This window comes from Eschrichtius robustus, chromosome 3, assembly GCF_028021215.1.
Source record: "Eschrichtius robustus isolate mEscRob2 chromosome 3, mEscRob2.pri, whole genome shotgun sequence".
Lineage (NCBI taxonomy): Eukaryota > Metazoa > Chordata > Mammalia > Artiodactyla > Eschrichtiidae > Eschrichtius > Eschrichtius robustus.
This window is the reverse complement of record NC_090826.1, coordinates 33,661,981-33,681,685: the sequence shown is the minus strand read 5'-3', so window position 1 is coordinate 33,681,685 and position 19,705 is coordinate 33,661,981. Positions and strand designations below refer to the sequence as shown.

The 19,705-nt window shown below is 39.0% G+C and overlaps 1 protein-coding gene across 12 annotated transcripts in view; it reads left to right on the top strand.

The window, feature by feature from the left end:
* SCMH1 (Scm polycomb group protein homolog 1) overlaps nt 1–19,705 on the top strand; it is a 203,093-nt gene that overhangs the window by 107,219 nt on the left and 76,169 nt on the right. For all 12 annotated transcript variants that reach the window (XM_068539649.1, XM_068539638.1, XM_068539640.1 and 9 more), the window contains one exon: nt 6,019–6,262. In XM_068539649.1, coding sequence (XP_068395750.1) covers nt 6,019–6,262 — 244 coding nt within the window. The remainder of the gene's footprint in view (nt 1–6,018; nt 6,263–19,705) is intronic.

Genomic DNA, 19,705 nt, shown 5'->3' with positions numbered 1-19,705 from the left:
TCAAAAAATACCTAGAAGCAAATGACAATGAAAACATGACGACCCAAAACCTATGGGATGCAGCAAAAGCAGTTCTAAGAGGGAAGTTTATAGCAGTAAAATCCTACCTTAAGCAACAAGAAACATCCCAAATAAACAACCTAACCTTAAACCTATAGCGATTAGAGAAAGAACAACAAAACCCCAGAGTTAGCAGAAGGAAAGAAATCATAAAGAACAGATCAGAAATAAATGAAAAAGAAATGAAGGAAATGATAGCAAAGATCAATAAAACTAAAAGCTGGTTCTTTGAGACGATAAACAAAATTGATAAACCATTAGCCAGACTCATCAAGAAAAAGAGGGAGAGGACTCAAATCAATGAAATTAGAAATGAAAAAGGAGAAGTTACAACAGACACCACAGAAATACAAAGCATCCTAAGAGACTACTATAAGCAACTCTATGCCAATAAAATGGGCAACCTGGAAGAAATGGACAAATTCTTAGAAATGCACAACCTTCCAAGGCTGAACCAGGAAGAAATAGAAAATATGAACAGACCAATAACAAGCACTGAAATTGAAACTGTGATTAAAAATCTTCCAACAAACAAAAGTCCAGGACCAGATGGCTTCACAGGCGAATTCTATCAAACATTTAGAGAAGAGCTAACACCTATGCTTCTCAAACTCTTCCAAAATATAGCAGAGAGAGGAACACTCCCAAACTCATTCTATGAGGCCACCATCACCCTGATACCAAAACCAGACAAAGATGTCACAGAGAAAGAACACTACAGGCCAACATCACTGATGAACATAGATGCAAAAATCCTCAACAAAATACTAGCAAACAGAATCCAACAGCACATTAAAAGGCTCATACACTATAATCAAGTGGGGTTTATCCCAGGAATGCAAGGATTCTTCAATATACACAAATCAATCAATGTGATACACCATATTAACGAATTGAAGGAGAAAAACCATATGATCATCTCAATAGATGCAGAGAAAGCTTTTGACAAAATTCAACACCCATTTATGATAAGAACCCTCCAGAAAGTAGGCATAGAGGGAACCTACCTCAACATAATAAAGGCCATATATGACAAACCCACAGCCAACATCGTCCTCAGTGGTGAAAAACTGAAACCATTTCCACTAAGATCAGGAACAAGACAAGGTTGCCCATTCTCACCACTATTATTCAACATAGTTTTGGAAGTGTTAGCCACAGCAATCAGAGAAGTAAAAGAAATAAAAGGAATCCAAATCGGAAAAGAAGAGGTAAAGCTGTCACTGTTTGCAGATGACATGATACTACACATAGAGAATCCTACAGATGCTGCCAGAAAACTACTAGAGCTAATCAATGAATTTGGTAAAGTAGCAGGATACAAAATTAATGCACAGAAATCTCTTGCATTCCTATACACTAATGATGAAAAATCTGAAAGTGAAATTAAGAAAACACTCCCATTTTCCATTGCAACAGAAAGAATAAAATATCTAGGAATAAACCTACCTAAGGAGATAAAAGACCTGTTTGCAGATGAATGTCTTTCACTGATGAAAGACATTAAAGGTGATACAAACAGATGGAGAGATATACCATGTTCTTGAATTGGAAGAATCAACATTGTGAAAATGACTCTACTACCCAAAGCAATCTACAGGTTCAATGCAATCCCTATCAAACTACCACTGGCATTTTTCACAGAACTAGAACAAAAAATTTCACAATTTGTATGGAAACACAAAAGACCCCGAATATTGAAAGCGATCTTGAGAAAGAAAAACGGAGCTGGAGGAATCAGGCTCCCGGACTTCAGACTATACTACGAAGCTACAGTAATCGAGACAGTATGGTACTGGCACCAAAACAGAAATACAGATCAATGGAACAGGATAGAAAGCCCAGATATAAACCCACGCACATGTGGTCACCTTATCTTTGATAAAGGAGGCAAGAATATACAGTGGAGGAAAGACAGCCTCTTCAATAAGTGGTGCTGGGAAAACTGGACAGCTACATGTAAAAGAATGAAATTAGAACACTCCCTAACACCATACACAAAAATAAACTCAAAATGGATTAAAGACCTAAATGTAAGGCCAGACACTATCAAACTCTTAGAGGAAAACATAGGCGGAACACTCTATGACATAAATCACAGCAAGATCCCCTTTGACCCACCTCTTAGAGAAATGGAAATAAAAACAAAAATAAACAAATGAGACCTAATGAAACTTCAAAGATTTTGCACAGCAAAGGAAACCATAAAGAAGACAACCCATAGACTGGGTGGAAATATTAGCAAATGAAGCAACTGACAAAGGATTAATCTCCAAAATTTACAAGCAGCTCATGCAGCTCAACATCAAAAAAACAACCCAATCCAAAAATGGGCAGAAGACCTAAATAGACATTTCTCCAAAGAAGATATACAGATTGCCAACAAACACATGAAAGAATGCTCAACATCATTAATCATTAGAAAAATGCAAATCAAAACTACAATGAGATATCATCTCACACCAGTCAGAATGGGCATCATCAAAAAATCTACAAACAATAAATGCTGGAGAGGGTGTGGAGAAAAGGGAACACTCTTGCACTGTTGGTGGGAATGTAAATTGATACAGCCACTATGGAGAACAGTATGGAGTTTCCTTAAACAACTAAAAATAGAACTACCATACGACCCAGCAATCCCACTGCTGGGCATATTCCCTGAGAAAACCATAATTCAAAATGAGTCATGTACCACAGTGTTTATTGCAGCTGTATTTACAATAGCCAGGACATGGAAGCAACGTAAGTGTCCATCGACGGATGAGTGGATAAAGAAGATGTGGTACATATATACAATGGTATATTACTTAGCCATAAAAAGAAACGAAATTGAGTTATTTGTAGTGAGGTGGGTGGACCTAGAGTCTGTCATACAGAGTGAAGTAAGTCACCAAGAGAAAAACAAATACCGTATGCTAACACATATATATGGAATCTTAAAAAAAAAAAAGGTCATGAAGAACCTAGTGGCAAGACGGGAATAAAGACGCAGACCAACTAGAGAATGGACTTGAGGTTACGGGGAGGGGGAAGGGTAAGCTGGGACAAAGTGAGAGAGTGGCATGGACATATATACACTACCAAACGTAAAATAGATAGCTAGTGGGAAGCAGCCGCATAGCACAGGGAGATGAGCTCGGTGCTTTGTGACCATCTAGAGGGGTGGGATAGGGAGTGTGGGAGGGAGGGAGACACAAGAGGGAAGAGATATGGGGATATATGTATATGTATAACTGATTCAGTTTGTTAAAAAGTAGAAACTAACACACCATTGTAAAGCAATTATACTCCAATAAAGATGTTAAAAAAAAAAAAAAAAAGGACAAACCTTACTACCTAAAAAGCCATTCTTACAGAAAAAAAAGATCTGTAAACTGTTTAAGACGAAAGAGACTGATCATTCAACTTTTTTGTATACCTGTACCTAGAAAGGAAAGCAAATTGCTATTGTATGTTTAGATACATTTATATAAAGTCATGATATTTGAAAAAAAAAAAAAAAAGGAGAATCTGCCTGCCAGGGACTTCCCTGGTGGCGCAGTGGTTAAGAATCCACCTGCCAATGCAGGGGACGCGGGTTTTAGCCCTGGTCCGGGAAGATCCCACATGCCGCAGAGCAACTAAGCACATGCACCACAACTACTGAGCCTGCGCTCTAAAGCCGGCAAGCCACAACTACTGAAGCGCACGCACCTAGAGCCTGTGATCCACAACAAGAGAAGCCACTGCAATGAGAAGCCCACGCACCGCAACGAAGAGTAGCCCCTGCTTGCTGCAACTAGAGAAAGCCCACGTGCAGCAATGAAGACCCAACGCATCCAAAGTAAATAAAGAAAGGAAGGAAGGAGAGGAGGGAGGGGAGGAGAGAGAATCCACCTTCCAATGCAGGAGACATGGGTTCAAGTCCTGGTCCAGGAAGATCCCACATGCCGCAGAGCAACTAAGCTCGTGCGCCACAACTACTGAGCCTGCGCTCTAGAGCCCGCTCGCCGCAAGTAGAGAAAGCCCGCGCACAGCCAGAAAGACCCAACACAGCCAAAAATAAATAAATTTATTTTTTTTAAAAATCTGAATCAATTGAAAGGGAAAAAGGGAAGAAAATTCAGTTGATTGTTAAGGAGAAAAAAGAAGTTAAAGGTACAACTTGAAAAATCAAGTTAAATAGAAATGTAGGCAGTATGATAATTGTAATAAATTTAAATACATCAGTTATCACAAGAAATTAGCTTAAACTCATCAGTTTAGTCAGACATAGATTAGATTGTTTTTAAATCTAGCTACATGCTGTTTACAAGAGACACTGCTGAAATACAACAGAAAGGTGTTGAAAGTAAAAGAATATAAAATGTATACCATGCAAACGTTTATCAAAATAAAGCTGGTGTTAACTATACTGAAATTAGACAAAGGCGGCTTTGGTGCTAAAAAGCATTAAAGAGGTTACTATCTAATGATAAAAAAATATAGTTCACCAAGAAGATAAAAGTTATAAATATACATGCTCCTCAAAAACATAGCCTCAAAGTAGGTAAAGCAAAATTTGACAGAATTACATGGAAAAATTGGAAAATCCACAATCATTAGGAAATATTTTAATACACATCTCTCAATAATTGATAAATCAAACAGACAAGAAAAAATGGTATATCAATCAGCATAAGCCAATCAGTATTAAGTGTTGATCAATTTTTAGAAATCAGTTGCATTCCTATTTAACAGCAGCAAGTGGTTTGAAAATAAAAATTTTAAAGTTACTCTTTAAGATAGCAACAGAATTACAATACGGCCAGAAAAAAAAAATTACAATATGGTTCGTAAAAAGCATGAGACATTTGTAGAGGAGTGTTTAAACTTATACTGAAGAAGAAATTTACGTTAAAGAATACTTAACAGATGGAAAATACTATCATGTTCCTGGATGGAAAGGCTCAATATCATACATACAAAGGTTATTTCTTCCCAAATTATAAGTTCACTGGGATTCCAGTCAAAATACAAGTAGGGTTTTTCTGTGGAACTTGAAAAGCTGATCCTAAAATTCATATGAAAGGTCAAGGAGAAAGAATAGCCAAAACAATACTGAAGAATAACAAAGTAAGGAGACTTTTTCTGCCAGATATCCGTTTAATAAGACGTTATTGGTGCACGATCGGACAGTAAGACGAAGGGAAACAGAATAGAGTATACAACACTTTTTTGGAAACTTTATCTATGCAACTGCATTGCAGCTCAGCACCCAAGAACTAGCTACACTACTGGAGAGACTGTACAATGTTACAACTGCTTTGGAGGGCAATTTAACAATATTTAATAAAGTGGAAGATGTATATATCTATCCTATAACCCACCAATTCTACTCCTAGGTATACACCCTGAAGAAATCCTGCCACATGTGAACAAAGGAACAAGTGCAAGAATGGCCATTAAAACTCTTTTGAAATAGTAAACAATTCAAAACAACCTTAAATGTCTGTCAAAAGAGAGTGAATAAATTATGACATATACATGTAATGGAGTGCTATTAGCAGTTAAAATAAACTAGAGCTAAATTTATCAACATGGATACATTTCAAAAACATAATGTTGAACAAAAAAAGCAAGTTGTAGAATATGTTCAGTATAATACTATTTATATAAAATTTAAAAGTATGCAAATGGTTTGTACATATATAGTAAAGTATAAAAACATGCATGGGGAAGGGCACAAAAGGGGATTCAGCCTTATCTGTTACCCTTTATTTCTTGAAAAAAAAAAGAGCTGAAGCAAAGGTGTCAAAATATTAGGATTAACAAAGTAATACTTTGGTATACTTTGAAATTCATTTAAAAGAAAGACAAGCTCCATTATAAATCCTATACAGCAGTCACTTTTTAATCATCCAAATGAAATAGCAGTCTTTTGGCATACATAGCCTCTCTCTTTGCGTCTAGGTCTGTGTATTTCTGTCTCTCATTTAGGAACCACCATCGCCTTCTCACAACTTCTTCAAAATGGGAATGAAGCTGGAAGCTGTGGACAGGAAGAACCCTCATTTCATTTGCCCAGCCACTATTGGGGAGGTGCGGGGCTCAGAGGTGCTTGTCACTTTTGATGGGTGGCGAGGGGCCTTTGACTACTGGTGCCGCTTCGACTCCCGGGACATCTTCCCTGTGGGCTGGTGTTCCTTGACTGGAGACAACCTGCAGCCGCCTGGCACTAAAGGTAAAGGCTTTTAAAGTTGGGACCCAAGTTGGTAAGGGAGCCTACCTAGATCTCTCATGGTCAGCATACCTTCACCGATAAACCTCACTCGTAGGCAAAGGAGGAGCAAGGGCCAGCAACTTAGGTAAAACCAATGTCTACTGAAGAGTAATCAGAAACAGTAAGAATTTAAATGTCACGTGAAGCTAGACATGGAGTTTGGCATAAAGTAAAAATTCCTTGCTCTAAATATCTTGGCTTATTTTCAGGCAGCTAGCTTCTCATCTCTCTTACTCTTATTACTAGCCTGTTTCAGAGTTTGAGTAGTATCATTCTTGAGGTGCACATTCTGGCTTTGTAGATGAGCTGGAGTAACATTGTATTATATGAAAATACTGAACAAACACTGTAGCATAATGGAAAAAGCATGTGCTTTGAAGTAAGATAGACTTAGATTTGAGGTCCAGCTCTGCCTTTTGCCAGCTGTGTGGCTTTGGTCAGTTAGTTCACCTCTCTAAACCTCAGAATTCCTCATCTGTAAAATACCTACTTCATAAAGTTACTGTGAAGAATAAATGAGATTACATGGGTAAAATGCTTGCATAATATCTGGCAAATACCAAATGCTAAACAAATGTTTTTATTGTATTACTGCTGCTATTATTATAGTTATTATATATTTATTATAATTACTATATAATATAATATGCTATATTATCATTATAATACTATTATTAAAATAACCACTACCTATGGGAGAGTATATATAAAGTACTAGAATAGTACCACAGAGTAGTTGAACAGTCAATGATATTTCTAATGATCATGATGTTGGAGATCATCCAGGACAGAATTTGAGGTAGCTCTTTTTTTTTTTTTTAATTTTTTAATTTTTGGCTGCATTGGGTCTTTGTTGCTGAGCGCGGGCTTTCTCTAGTTGTGGCGAGCAGGGGCTATTCTTCATTGTGGTACGTCGGCTTCTCATTGCAGTGGCTTCTCTTGTTGCGGAGCACGGGCTCTAGGCACGTGGGCTTCAGTGGTTGTGGCTCACGGGCTCAGTAGTTGTGGCTCGCAGGCTTTAGAGCGCAGGCTCAGTAGTTGTGGCTTGCGGACTCTAGAGCGCAGGCTCAGTAGTTGTGGTGCACGGGCTTGGTTGCTCCACAGCATGTGGGATCTTCCCAGACCAGGGCTCGAATCCGTGTCCCCTGCATTGGCAGGTGGATTCTTAACCACTGCGCCACCAGGGAAGCCCAAGGTAGCTCTTAATAAAGAAAATAAATAATAAGAATTTCATCCCCTCAAGTCTAAAAGTACTCATGAGAGTGAGGGAATGGAAAGTCACCCTTCCTATTGTCTTTGGGTTTCTTTTCTAAACCTCTGTCAAATTCATTCATTCAATTAGCCCGATATTTATGTAGCACCCAATTGTGAGCCAAGCTGAGGATACAGCAGTTACAAGATAAAAAACATTCATCAAGTGCTCTCATGACACTTCCATTCTAGAGGGATGAGATAGTCAATAAACATTTAAATCAAGAAGTAAACAAGATGATATCAGGTAGACAGTTTCTCGTAAGGAAATAAAGTATGATAAGAGTGTGACAGTGAAGGTGTGATTGTGAAGAGAGTTACTTGTTTAACAGCTTTATTGAATATAATTGAAGTAAAATAAATGGCACATATTTAAAGTATACAGTTTGAAAAGTTTTGACATGTGTATATATCCATGAAACCATTACCATAATCAAGATAATGAACATATCCATCATCCCCAAAAGTTCCCTTGTTCCTCTTTGTGGAGGGGGAGCTTTTTTAGATACAATTTTTTTTTAGGAAAAATTGTCTGAAAGGGATATTTGAATTCAATGACAAGAAAAAGCCATCCAAGGAAAGAGAATTCCAAGTAGGCAGATGTGACAAACCTACAAGGGTGCTGAGACACGAATGAGTTTATTATGTTTCAAGGGCATAAAGAACACTGCTCTGACTACAGTGCACTGTGTGAGGGGCAAAGTGGCAAAATCGTGTAAGACCTTGTAAGCCAGAGTGAGAATTTGGATTTTATTCTAAACATAGTGGGGAATCATTAGAGGGTACTATGTAAGGGAGTAACAAAATCTGATTTACTTTTTTAAAAAATCACTTGTACTTGTATCCAAGAATACAAAAGAAACTTATGACTCAACAATAAAAAAGATAAATAACGCAGCTGAAAAGATGGGCAGAGGACTTGAATATTTCTCCAAAGAAAATATACAAAAGGCCAATAAGGACTTGAAAAGATGCTCAGCATCTTTAGTCTTTAGGGAAATGCAAATCAAAGCCACGATGAGATACCACTTAACACCCATGGGTATGGATATAATCAAAAGACAGACAATAACAAGTGTTGGCGAGAATGTGGAGTAATTGGAACTCTCATACATTGCCAGTGAGATTGTAAAATGCTGCAGCCACTTTGAAAGCAGTTTGGAAGTTACTCAAAATGTTAAACATAGAGTTACCTGTGACCCAGCAAGTCCACTTGTGGGTGTATACCCAAGAGAATAGAAATCATATGCCCACACAAACATGTACCATGAACTCCATGGCAGCATTATTCATAACAGCCAAAAAGTTGAAATAGCCCAAGAGTTCATCTGATAAAAAGATAAATAAGATGTGTTATATCCATATGAAATATTTGGCAATAAAAAAGAATGAAGTACTGATATATGCTACAACATAGATGTACCTTAAAAACATTATGCTAAGTGAAAAAGCCCGTCACAAAAGACCACACATCTGCAGTTATATGAAATGTCCAGAATAGGCAAAAACATAGAGACAAAATACGTTAGTGGTTTCTAGGGGCTTGCGGGGGGAGAGGAAATGGAAAGTGACTGCTAATGGGTATGGGGTTTCTCTGGGGGATGATGAATATGTTCTAAAGTCAGATGGGGATGATGTTTGCACAACTCTGTGAATCTACTGAAAACACTGAATTGTGCACTTTAAAAGGGTGAATTTTATGGTATGTGAATTACATGTCAATAAAGCTGTTAGGTAAAACATCACTTGCGCTGCTTCATGGAGAATGGGTTGTGCCATGGTGACTGCAGAGGAGGAAAAGATAGGGTTGCTTGGATTAGGTTGGTGGCACTGAGTGGAGAGAACTTGAGATGGGGGCAGTGTGGGGGAGAGAAGACAGACTTCCTGCCTCAGGAAAGTGCTACTCCTCTGTATGCTTCCAGAAACAAGTGCCCTGGGGTCAGTGTGAGAAATCCATTGCCCTCCCTCTGCAGACTCTGTGAGATAATCTCTCTGTGGAAGTAGCAGGAAGAGAAGTGCCTTAAAAGTGATAATGGAGTCATTTTTGCTTTCTTGAGACTAAGACGGGATAAGCCTTGGTACTCCAGGCTATATTCAGTTAGTAGGTTGATTTTCTTACTTTCTTGCTTAAAGAACTCTGCTATTTTGACTGGTAAATCTTCTAGGGCAATTGGGCAGTTCTCAAAAGCCAGAGGAGCTTGAGAATCTTTGTGTTCAGAAATTACTGGACACGTATTTTTTTCTGACTGCACACTATGCTGATAAGAAATATGGCACACCATGTGGCTGACGATTGCAGAGGTGTTTGCTGGCTCTTTCCTTCTCTTCAGTGTATCTCTGGAGACCTTAGATTTTTAACAGAAGGACCAGGCTTAGAAGGTAGGAGGTTCTTCCAGTTGGCATTTCCAGACCAGGTCCTTCGGCCATCATTCCAGCAGCTGTGTTGTTTCCTGCAACAATTCCCTCCTCCCACACCTCATACCCTCAGTAGAGCTTATAATGTAGCTTTCAGTAATAGAACTTGAGCCATCTCAGTGTCCTGGCTAAGAAGCAAGTGATACAACGTGGAAAAAATGTGATTACTCAATGCATTTCACAAAACAAGATGTTCTCTATGTGTAAGCCTGTTCTCTTTCTAATCATACTATCTCTTTCCTTTCTACCTTCTGGTCATTAGTGTGCAAATGTTAAAAAATTCAAGTATTATACGATTGTTTCTTGCCCACAGTAAGTAGGAAAAATTCCAATATTCATTTGATGTTCTTTTACACACATTATTTCTTTTTATCTTCTGCTAAATCTGAACTAGGTATTATTTTCAGATACATTTTATTTATGAGAAAAGCAAAGTTCAAAAGATTAAGTGACTTGGTTCTATTGATAGCTGAGTCTAGAGGGAGAGGCCATGGAGATCTTTTGGTAGGGCCATCTGTCAGGGCCATCACTTTGAGCCATATTACCTTCACACATCTTCCTGTATACTCTCCCCATTCTCCTTTGGGCTCTCTTCAAAGCTTCATTTGAGACCCTGGGTTTTGGCGTCCAGATCCTGATATGAAATAGGAAAGAAGCAGTGTAGCGTAACATCAGAGAATTGAACTGAAGCCTAGCCCCAGCTAGGGCACAAGCTTGTTTTATGTGTTTGAGCCAGTCATTCCTAAAGTGAGACTTGTTTTATGTCTTTGAGCACGTCATTCCTTGTCTTTGAGCAAGTCATCTAGTTTGAACTTGATGATCCTTGAGGGTCCTTCCACCCCTGTGTAGTGTACAGGTTCCTGACCTTGAGGATAGGTAACAGGTGACTCCTATGACTCTCTTCTACTTGATTCCAGATCCATCGGCTCACCTCCCACCTAACTCTGCACTCCACCCACACAGGACTCTGCCTCTCTAAGGGGACTCTGCATGATAGCTGTTTCTCCTTTGTTAAGCCAGTAGGAATCCTTTTTTAGGTCCTAAACTCCTGGGCCAAGCCACTTCTGATGAGCAGCAAACGCCAAGCTTGCAGCTAATCCAGGGTACTGGTTATAAAAGGCTGAAGGTTTTTTTTTTTAGCTGATCACTTTTTTTGTGTGTGACTTAAAATAAAACTAAAACAGAGGCAAGCTTTACTTTTTAAAATTATAAAACCAAATAAAGAGTTCAGTCCACTTGGCATGACTATAATGTTAATTAGGCATTTAATAATCTACTAAACTCCCCTCTCCTTTGCTCTGATTTCAGGTGGGCAAGACAGTTTCAGATTATAGCTTAGCTTCCTATGTAATGAGATCCAAGCTATTTCATTTTTTTTTTTTAGTATTTATTTATTTGTTGGTTGTGCTGGGTCTTAGTTGGGGCACATGGGATCTTCCTTGCGGCATGCAAACTCTTAGTTGCAGCATGCACGTGGGATCTGGTTCCCCAACCAGGGATCGAACCCGGATCCCCTGCATTGGGAGCGTGGAGTCTTACCCACTGGACCACCAGGGAAGTCCCTGTATTTTTATTATGTGTTAATATATTATTATTCTGGATTATACATCAGTCTCTTGTGTCTTCATATAGTGTGAATTTGGTCTGGCTGCTCTCTATGCTGTTGCAAATATGGTGGTCCGGTAGAGGTGTGGCCCTTGAGCACACCTGTTGGAGTAAATGGTCAGCCAGGCTTCCTTTACCCCTTCGGTCTACCCTTTCTACCTGCAGCATCATACAAAGAGAAAAATTTCAAAATCTGACTTAGTGCTGTGGCTGAAATGCTGGAGAGTACTCTCTCTGAGCTAGAGAGTAAGAATTTGATACTTAAAAACAAAACTCAGAATATCTCTTCCATTTTTTTTTCTGTGAAACGTTTTTAAAAGTGTGTCCCATACTTTGTGGATGGATGGTCTCTTTCTGTTATAAAACTACATAAGAAACTATACTGTAATCACTTTGGAATTCTGGGTCAGAAAGAGGGTTGGTTAAATTGTAATCCTAAACTATGCAAGGAAAAACTAGATGGAGGCAAGAATAACACAACTAAGGCTGTCATGAGGTCAACTAATGGGCTGATTTTCTTCAGCCAGCCATCAGTTCATTCAAGTTCTAAATATAAAGTCATGACTAAGTGCTCGTCATTGGGTCGATTGATAGGAATTTTGCCTTTAGAGTTTATAGTTTTGTGAACATATAGACCAATGGAGAATTATTACTTTGGAGTAATAAAGTACAGAAGGGCCCCTAACCTAGACTGCAGGATTAAAAGTTGAAGGTCAGGGAAGGCTTTCAAATGAAGTGACATCTAAGCTGAAACCTGAAGGATGGGGAGGTAGAGAAAAGAGTTGTAGCTAGCAGTGGGAAAGATGAGTGGAAGCCCAAGATTTTTTAAAAAGTGTGATTGAAGACCTCAAAAATGTTTAAATGACTAGATTGTAGGGTGTAAGGAGAGGAGCAGAAAGAAATAAAGCTGGAAAGGAAGGCACAGGAAATATACAGCTTCCCCTATACCATTTTAAGGATCTGAGTCTTTTCCTTAAGAGCAGTAAGAGCCATTGAATGGGATTTAATCAGTAGAGTTACAGGTCAGATTTGTGTTTCAGAAGAACGATTCTGATAGCAATAAAAGGCTGGGTGGCTTCCAGAAGCTGGAGTCAGAGATGTCAGTTAATAAGCCGTTATAATATTATATTTCAGGTGAGAGAGAATTGAGGCAGAGACATTGTGGTGAAAAGATAAAATGGGGGTATGGAGTATTCTTTGAATAAAGAAGCTAAAATGTGAGTTCTTAAAGTTTATTTTAACACCTATCACAACTATTTTATTTATTTAACAAAGTTACCCCTGCAACCTGTAAAATCATACTAGTTTTTCAGTATAAGGATTAATGAGGGAGCTAAAATTCTTCTTTCTACCATGTCTAGAAAGTTAGGATTCACTTCTGTTTGGAGTCCTCGTTAAGTGGAACTAATTTATTAACTTCATCTTTATATCCCCAGCACTTGGCACATAGGTAATTATTCAATAATATTTGTTGAATAAAATAGATCATGCTATATTTTCTGATTCCATTTCTGTTCATCATCATCTAAAGCCATTATTCACTCAGGTACAAAAGTGAGAGTGCTACTACGATTTTAACAGCAGACTAAAATTTATTTAAACTAATGTTTCTGTTTTTTAAATCTTGGAAACCTTGTGGCCAAAAATAAGAGTGGCAGAGGGCTCTCATCACCAGAAAGGTATATCTTCGAACCCATATTCACTCACGTCTCTGTCACAAAACACACGTACACCTGGACTACCCCCTGCTCTTCCACCCAACTTCTTTCTCTACTAAGCCACAGCAAGCAGGAGAATGTCCTCTCTGCAGGAAGCTTCTGGCGGCCAGTATACCCCTCTCCTCTCCTGAGAAGCTGTGTTCACTAACCATGTCAGAAAAGGCGGGGGCGGGTGTTGGTTAATAAGTGAAACTAATTCTTTGGTGCCCTTAATGAGGACAGCCACTTGGCTATTTGGCAATTTTTCCTTTTACCCTCTCAGACATACTAGTTCCAGGCCTTGCCTTTATTTAATATACCATTCCCTCCCTACACACACACACACACACACACACACACACACACACACACACACACACACTCTCTCTCTCTCTCTCTCTCTCTCTCTCTCTCTCTCTCTGTCATTATTCTAGCTTTGGCCTTGTATTCTAATCACATTTAGAAACTCTGGCCTTTATTCATCCATCTACCCAACAATTGTAGAGCAGCCCCATATTAGCAGTGCTAGGCTCAGTGGAGATTTTAGAGAAGTACCTACCTCCCAGGTTGATTGAGTGACTGAATGAGAAAATGGGTGTGCAAATGCGTAGAACCATATAGCACAGAGTAGATGCCCCCTTTCTGTTAGTTATATCTGAATTTAGATGTCTAGACATCCCAAGAAAAGGGAACTGCACAGAGAGACACTTAAGTGCTCTATTTTGGTCAGGAAAAATATTTATGAGATGAGGTTTGTATGGTGAACTAGTACTCCCATGACTGCTTTTCTCTTGATTGTATGCTGATGGTACATAGATAGAAATGGGAATATGAAGAAATGAAATGAGTGGCACTGCATTATGAAGCAGGCGATCTGGGTTCTCTCACTGATTCTAATTATATCTGCTTAAGGGACAGTAAAACCCCATGTCTCTCTTCCAGCTTCCTTAAGCTGCCCCTTGGCTCTGCCCAGTTCTCTCTCCTGCCTTCACCAACCACAGATGCCTGAGAGTGGTAGCAATTTTCTGGCACATATAATGAAACAACTGGCATCTCTCAAACTCCTGGAAATAGTGCGATGTGATGTAGGCAGTTCATAAATTTGACCACACCTGCTGTTTTCTTGGGAACACTTAGACCCATGTAGTTTTCTTTGGCAAGCTTTTATTAACACCTACTGTGTGCCAGCATCAATATATATCAACTTGCAAAATTCCCTATTTTAAATAAGTGTAGGTGGTTCTTAATAAAGTCATATTGGAAACCAGTAATGTAAACTCCTTGTGTTGCATTTTTCCCCTTAATTCGCTAGATGATTTTTTGAGGAGATACTACAGTTATAAGTAAGAATTTCTGAATCTCAATTATGACTTACTATGAGACAAACAAAAAGTAAACATTCATGTATATCAGGAAGATGAGGGAAACTGGGCAAACTCTTAAACAGAGCAGAGAAGAACAGAAGATTATGGGGGTGATATGGCAAGAAGGCAGGAGCTGAACTGTAAGCTTTTTAGATAGATAGTCTTATGCTAAGGAAGGCTGGAATGTGTTCATTTGACTGTATGGCTGACCAGCAGGTGCTTCATCACAATGTGCTTTTCTGCCACCTCTCCAGGTGGCCTAGACTTGACCAGACACATTAGCAGACCATCTTCTGAGAATGTGTAGCCCTCCACTTGCTGAAATTGTTCCTGAATCCTCTTACCTGTTGCCCCAGACACTCCTTTGAGTTTCAGTAATATGAGGTTTTTGAAGATGACTCTGGTCCTATCGTGCATGATTTTCTTATCCTTCTGTTTTTCCCACTCTCTACAGATTTATCAGCCTGAGAAGTCCCCAGGAAAACATGAAATGTCTTTATAGTTGCAGAGGTCCTCTATCCATTGCTGTGGCAATAAGATTCAGGAGGGAAAGAAGGAGCTAGATATGGGGAACTGAATGTGTTAACTCAGCTAGATAGGAGCAGGAGGCAACCCATGCTTTATTACGTGAACTGGAATTTAGAGCAGTGGAGTTTCAGCCTGGGCATCAGCCCAACTGGCAGTACATAGCTGAACCCAGCCAAGTTGAGCAAAGCTAATAAGGAACACATCCTCTAAATTACTATGCCAAGACCAAGGATACACTGCTGTGAATGAAAACAAGATCCCAGTCCAGGAAACTGATAAACCAAATGGATTTCCCCCTGTTCTTTTTTTCTTTTCCATTGTTCATGTTCTATGTCATGTAGACACACACACACACAAGCTGGACTTATATTTTATGAATCAGTTTCCAACTCCATATGCTGTGTTGTTGCTGCAGAGAGGAAAGATCTGATAATGAATTCTTTGGGGGCAGTTAAGACTCCTAACTAAGGATTACTGGAGACATAGAAGTCCTCAGTTCCCTGATGCCTTTCATTATTATAACTAGGCATGTTTAGTTCTTTATCTTTTCCTTTATTTGGGGATACGCTCTTGTTTATTGGTTTCAGAGTAACATAGTGGAAAGAGCATGGACTTTGGAGACTGAAAAAATCTAGATTCAAATCCTAGCTTTAGCTGTGTGTCCTTTTGCTAGTCTTTTAACCTCTATGAGTTCAGTTTCTCCATCCTTAAAATAACCAAATATAATGGTTGTCTCAGGAAGAGATGAGGCACTTATGTGATTGAGTTGCAAACTGAAGTAGCCACGTTTTTCATGGAACATCATCTTTACTTCAAAGAACAACTGACTTGAATATTTGGCAGACACTCTCTCCAAAATTAAGTGAGACAGTCACTTCAAGAAAAACAACCTGGAACTTCCCTGGTGGTCCAATGGTTGAGAATCCGTCTTGCAATTCAGGGACGCTGGTTCGATCCCTGGTCGGGGAACTAATCCCACATGCCATGGGGCAACTAAGCCCACACGCCACAACTACTGAGCTCGCGCACCTAAGCTAGAGAGCCCACGCGCTCTGGAGCCCGTGCGCCACAACTAGGGAGAGGCCCGAGCACTGCAACAAAGAGCCTGCGTGCCGCAACTAAGACCCGACACAGCCAAAAAATAAATAAATAAATAAATATATATATAAATAAATAAAAGACAACATATAAGCATTTGCTGTAAATGATAAATTTAAACTTACAAGTGAATATTAGAATTTTGGAAAACTTGTATCCACCAACATGAGCTTAACATCTTCCCAATATGTAAAGAATTCAGAGTCATTCTTTACCATGTTCTCTCCCATCTAGAAGTGACTTTGGTTAAGATTCAGCTAGTTGCCTTAGTGTTAAATATGAGATGTCAGGAAAGTAAAAAGTCATAGGATCCTAGAATCTCAGGGTTAGAGGAAACCTCAGAAGTCCTCAAATTCAACCTCCCACCTAATTCCTTGAGAGCATCCCCTGTAAATACTCATCTATCCCTTACTTGAATTCTTCCAGAGACAGGGAGACTATGTACCCTCCCAAAGGAGCATATTCCTTCCATTTGCGATAGCTCTAATGGCTAAAAGTGTTCTTTTTTTTATTTTGAGGTGAAATCTGCTTTCCCCCAGTATCTATCTGTTGGCTCTAATTTTACTTCTTGTTTCACTTGAAACCTTTTCAGAGGACTCTTGATACTCTTGTTCCTCCAGGTCTTTTTTCTTAAGGTATTTCTGAGATTGGACAGTTTCTAAGGCCCTCATCATCTTGGACTCTCTTCTTGATCCGCTTTGGCTGACAGTGTTGTTCCTAGAGCGAGCTCCACACGTCGGGAATGGTCCAGCTAGTGCAGAATAGAGTGGCACTCTCGCTTCCCTTAAAAGGGAACTATACTGTGACCTAACTTGTTAAAGATAAGGGATTGCATTTTTTTTTTAACTTTTATATTCTCAAATGGTCACAGTAGATGTTTAATGTTACCCCTTATCTAGTGTCAGCACAAGTTGAACCAAACTTCAGGACATAATGGCCATGTTAGGTAAAGGGATTTTCTAGTAAATCTTTTTTTTTTTTTTTTGTACTGAGGGGTAAGGTGGTAATTCAAAAGATTTAGAAAGTGCTTTTACAATTATCTTTTATGACAGTACCCAAGTTGTGATAAACCAAGTATTTTCCCAGTAAAAGTTTTCATCAGATAGGAGGATGCCTCTTCTTTCTCCATGATAATTTTTCTTCATTCAAATCAGTAAGGGACTTCCCTGGCAGTCCAGAGGCTGGGACTCCACGCTTCCACTGCAGGGGCCATGGGTTCAGTCCCTGGTCGGGGAACTAAGATCCTGCATGCCATGCAGCGCAGCCAAAAAATTAAATTAAATTAAATTAAACTGAGTTTTAAAAAAATCAGTAAGAATCATATAGTATCTGCACTGTAGAAACATGGAAGCCTGCCTTAGAGCTGAATTTACTCATGTACACGTGGTCAATATTCATAGTATACTGTAGAGCCAGAATTACTTGGAACTTTCCATGGAAAAGAATGTAGGTCACACCTACTGTATAGCACAGGGAACTGTACTCAGTATTCTTTAATAACCTGAATGGGGAAAGAATCTGAAAAAGAATGGATATGTGTCTATGTATGGCTGAATTGCTTTGCTGTACACCTGAAACTAACACAGCATTGTAAATCAACTATACTCCAATGTAAAATTAAAAAAATTTTAAAGATTGGATTTAAATCATAACCTCAATTCTAAATTTTCTACAAAGAAAAGGAATATAGGTCACAAAAATATATAACCTTTTTTGTATCTGCTATTTAGTACTGTGTTAAACTAATTACTTTTTATAATGTTTTTTAGAAGGATGTTTAATGAGCACCATCTTAATAAGAAAGGAAGTTAGGGACTTCTCTGGCGGTCCAGTGGTTAAGAATCCGTCTTCCAATGCAGAGGATGCGGGTTCGATCCCTGGTCAGGGAACTAATATCCCACGTGCTGAGGGGCAACTAAGTCCACACGCTGCAACTACAGAGCCCACGTGCTCTGGAGCCCGCGCAGCACAGCCAGAGAGAAGCCCACGCGCTGCAGCGAAGAGCCCGCGCACTGCAAGGAGAGATCCAGCGTACGGCAACTAAGACCAAACACAGACAAAAATAAATAAATAAATATTTTTGAAAAAAAGAGAAAGGAAACCCATACACGGTCTCAAATATAGCAGACACTTTGATACATTATCTTAGTAAATCTCACAAACCCACTGTGGGGTTTATAGTATTTACCTTTGTTTTACATATGAAGAGACTGAGGCTCAGGAAGTTTCCCAGGAGGAATAAGAACTAAAATTTGTTGAGTCCCTAGGTCATATCAGGCGCAGTGCTTATCACATCCATATCCTCAAACTTTATCTCAGTTAAACCTCACAATAACTCATAGCTCAGAGAGGCTGAGTGATTTGCAAGGATTTGAACATAATGATTTCTGAGTTCAAAATCCTTTTCTTTCTATTACACCACACTTCACTTCTCTATGCCTCAAAGGAGGTTTAGAGATAATCAGTAGGTAAATAAGTCTGAGATAATTGTGAATAAGATTGAGTGAGTTAATGAACGTTAAGGTACTTTGAGAATTGCAAAATGTGAGTCTCAGGTGAAGGGTTTCCGTCAGTGATTTTGGAAAAGCATAGTGAAATCTACCAGAAACTCCAGGGTGCTTTACCCCAGCAACTGGGGATTTGGATGAGTTTGCAATGTGTGTTGGGAGTAGAATGAGAAAGATCAAGTGTGGGGAATAGATCCTTTAGAGCACCAATAACTAGTTACTGTACATCTGGACAAGAAAAGTCAGTTTTCTAGGCTAGTCACTGCCAGCTGTTCAGTCATAGAAAATGAAATACAATAGTTCTCACAGGAGAAGTCATTCATAATTGAGTGGAACCACCTGTATATATAGTTGTTCAATCAACTGTGCCAGTTGAGGTATTCCTAGGAAATTTAACCTTCATGGAAATAAAAGGGATTGGAAAAGTCATCTAAGGGCACTGGTAGGACCCCCTCCCCTGCGCCCCCTCCCCAAGGATAGTTGGAGTACCTGCAAGTTTCTCTGTCCTTTCTTCCTGCTGCTGGTATAGCGACTGGGTAGTCTGGCTCTCTGCTTTATACGGGCCTGGAAGCCTGTTTGGATGGGGGCTTGTGGTGCCTGTCTGGTCACTTGTGCTTTTTAGTGACAATGTATCACCACACCTTTTTTTTTCTTTTTTCTCATATTTGTTTATGTGTGTTTTTGTTTTCAAAATTATGTTAACATATCTCAAATAAAATAACATTCTCATCTTGACTAACTTGGCGGAAGCTAATCCCCAACCCCGTCAAAACAAATAAAAACTGTTAATTTTATTTTCCACATTAACATTGAGGATTAATTGGATTTTTTTTAAATCTTTCCCAGTAATATCTGTTGGCCTACACCTGGCTTTCAGTGAAATCTATGATTCTAAAAATTGAGAATTTCAAAAATACTTACTGAGTTTCTAATGTGTGT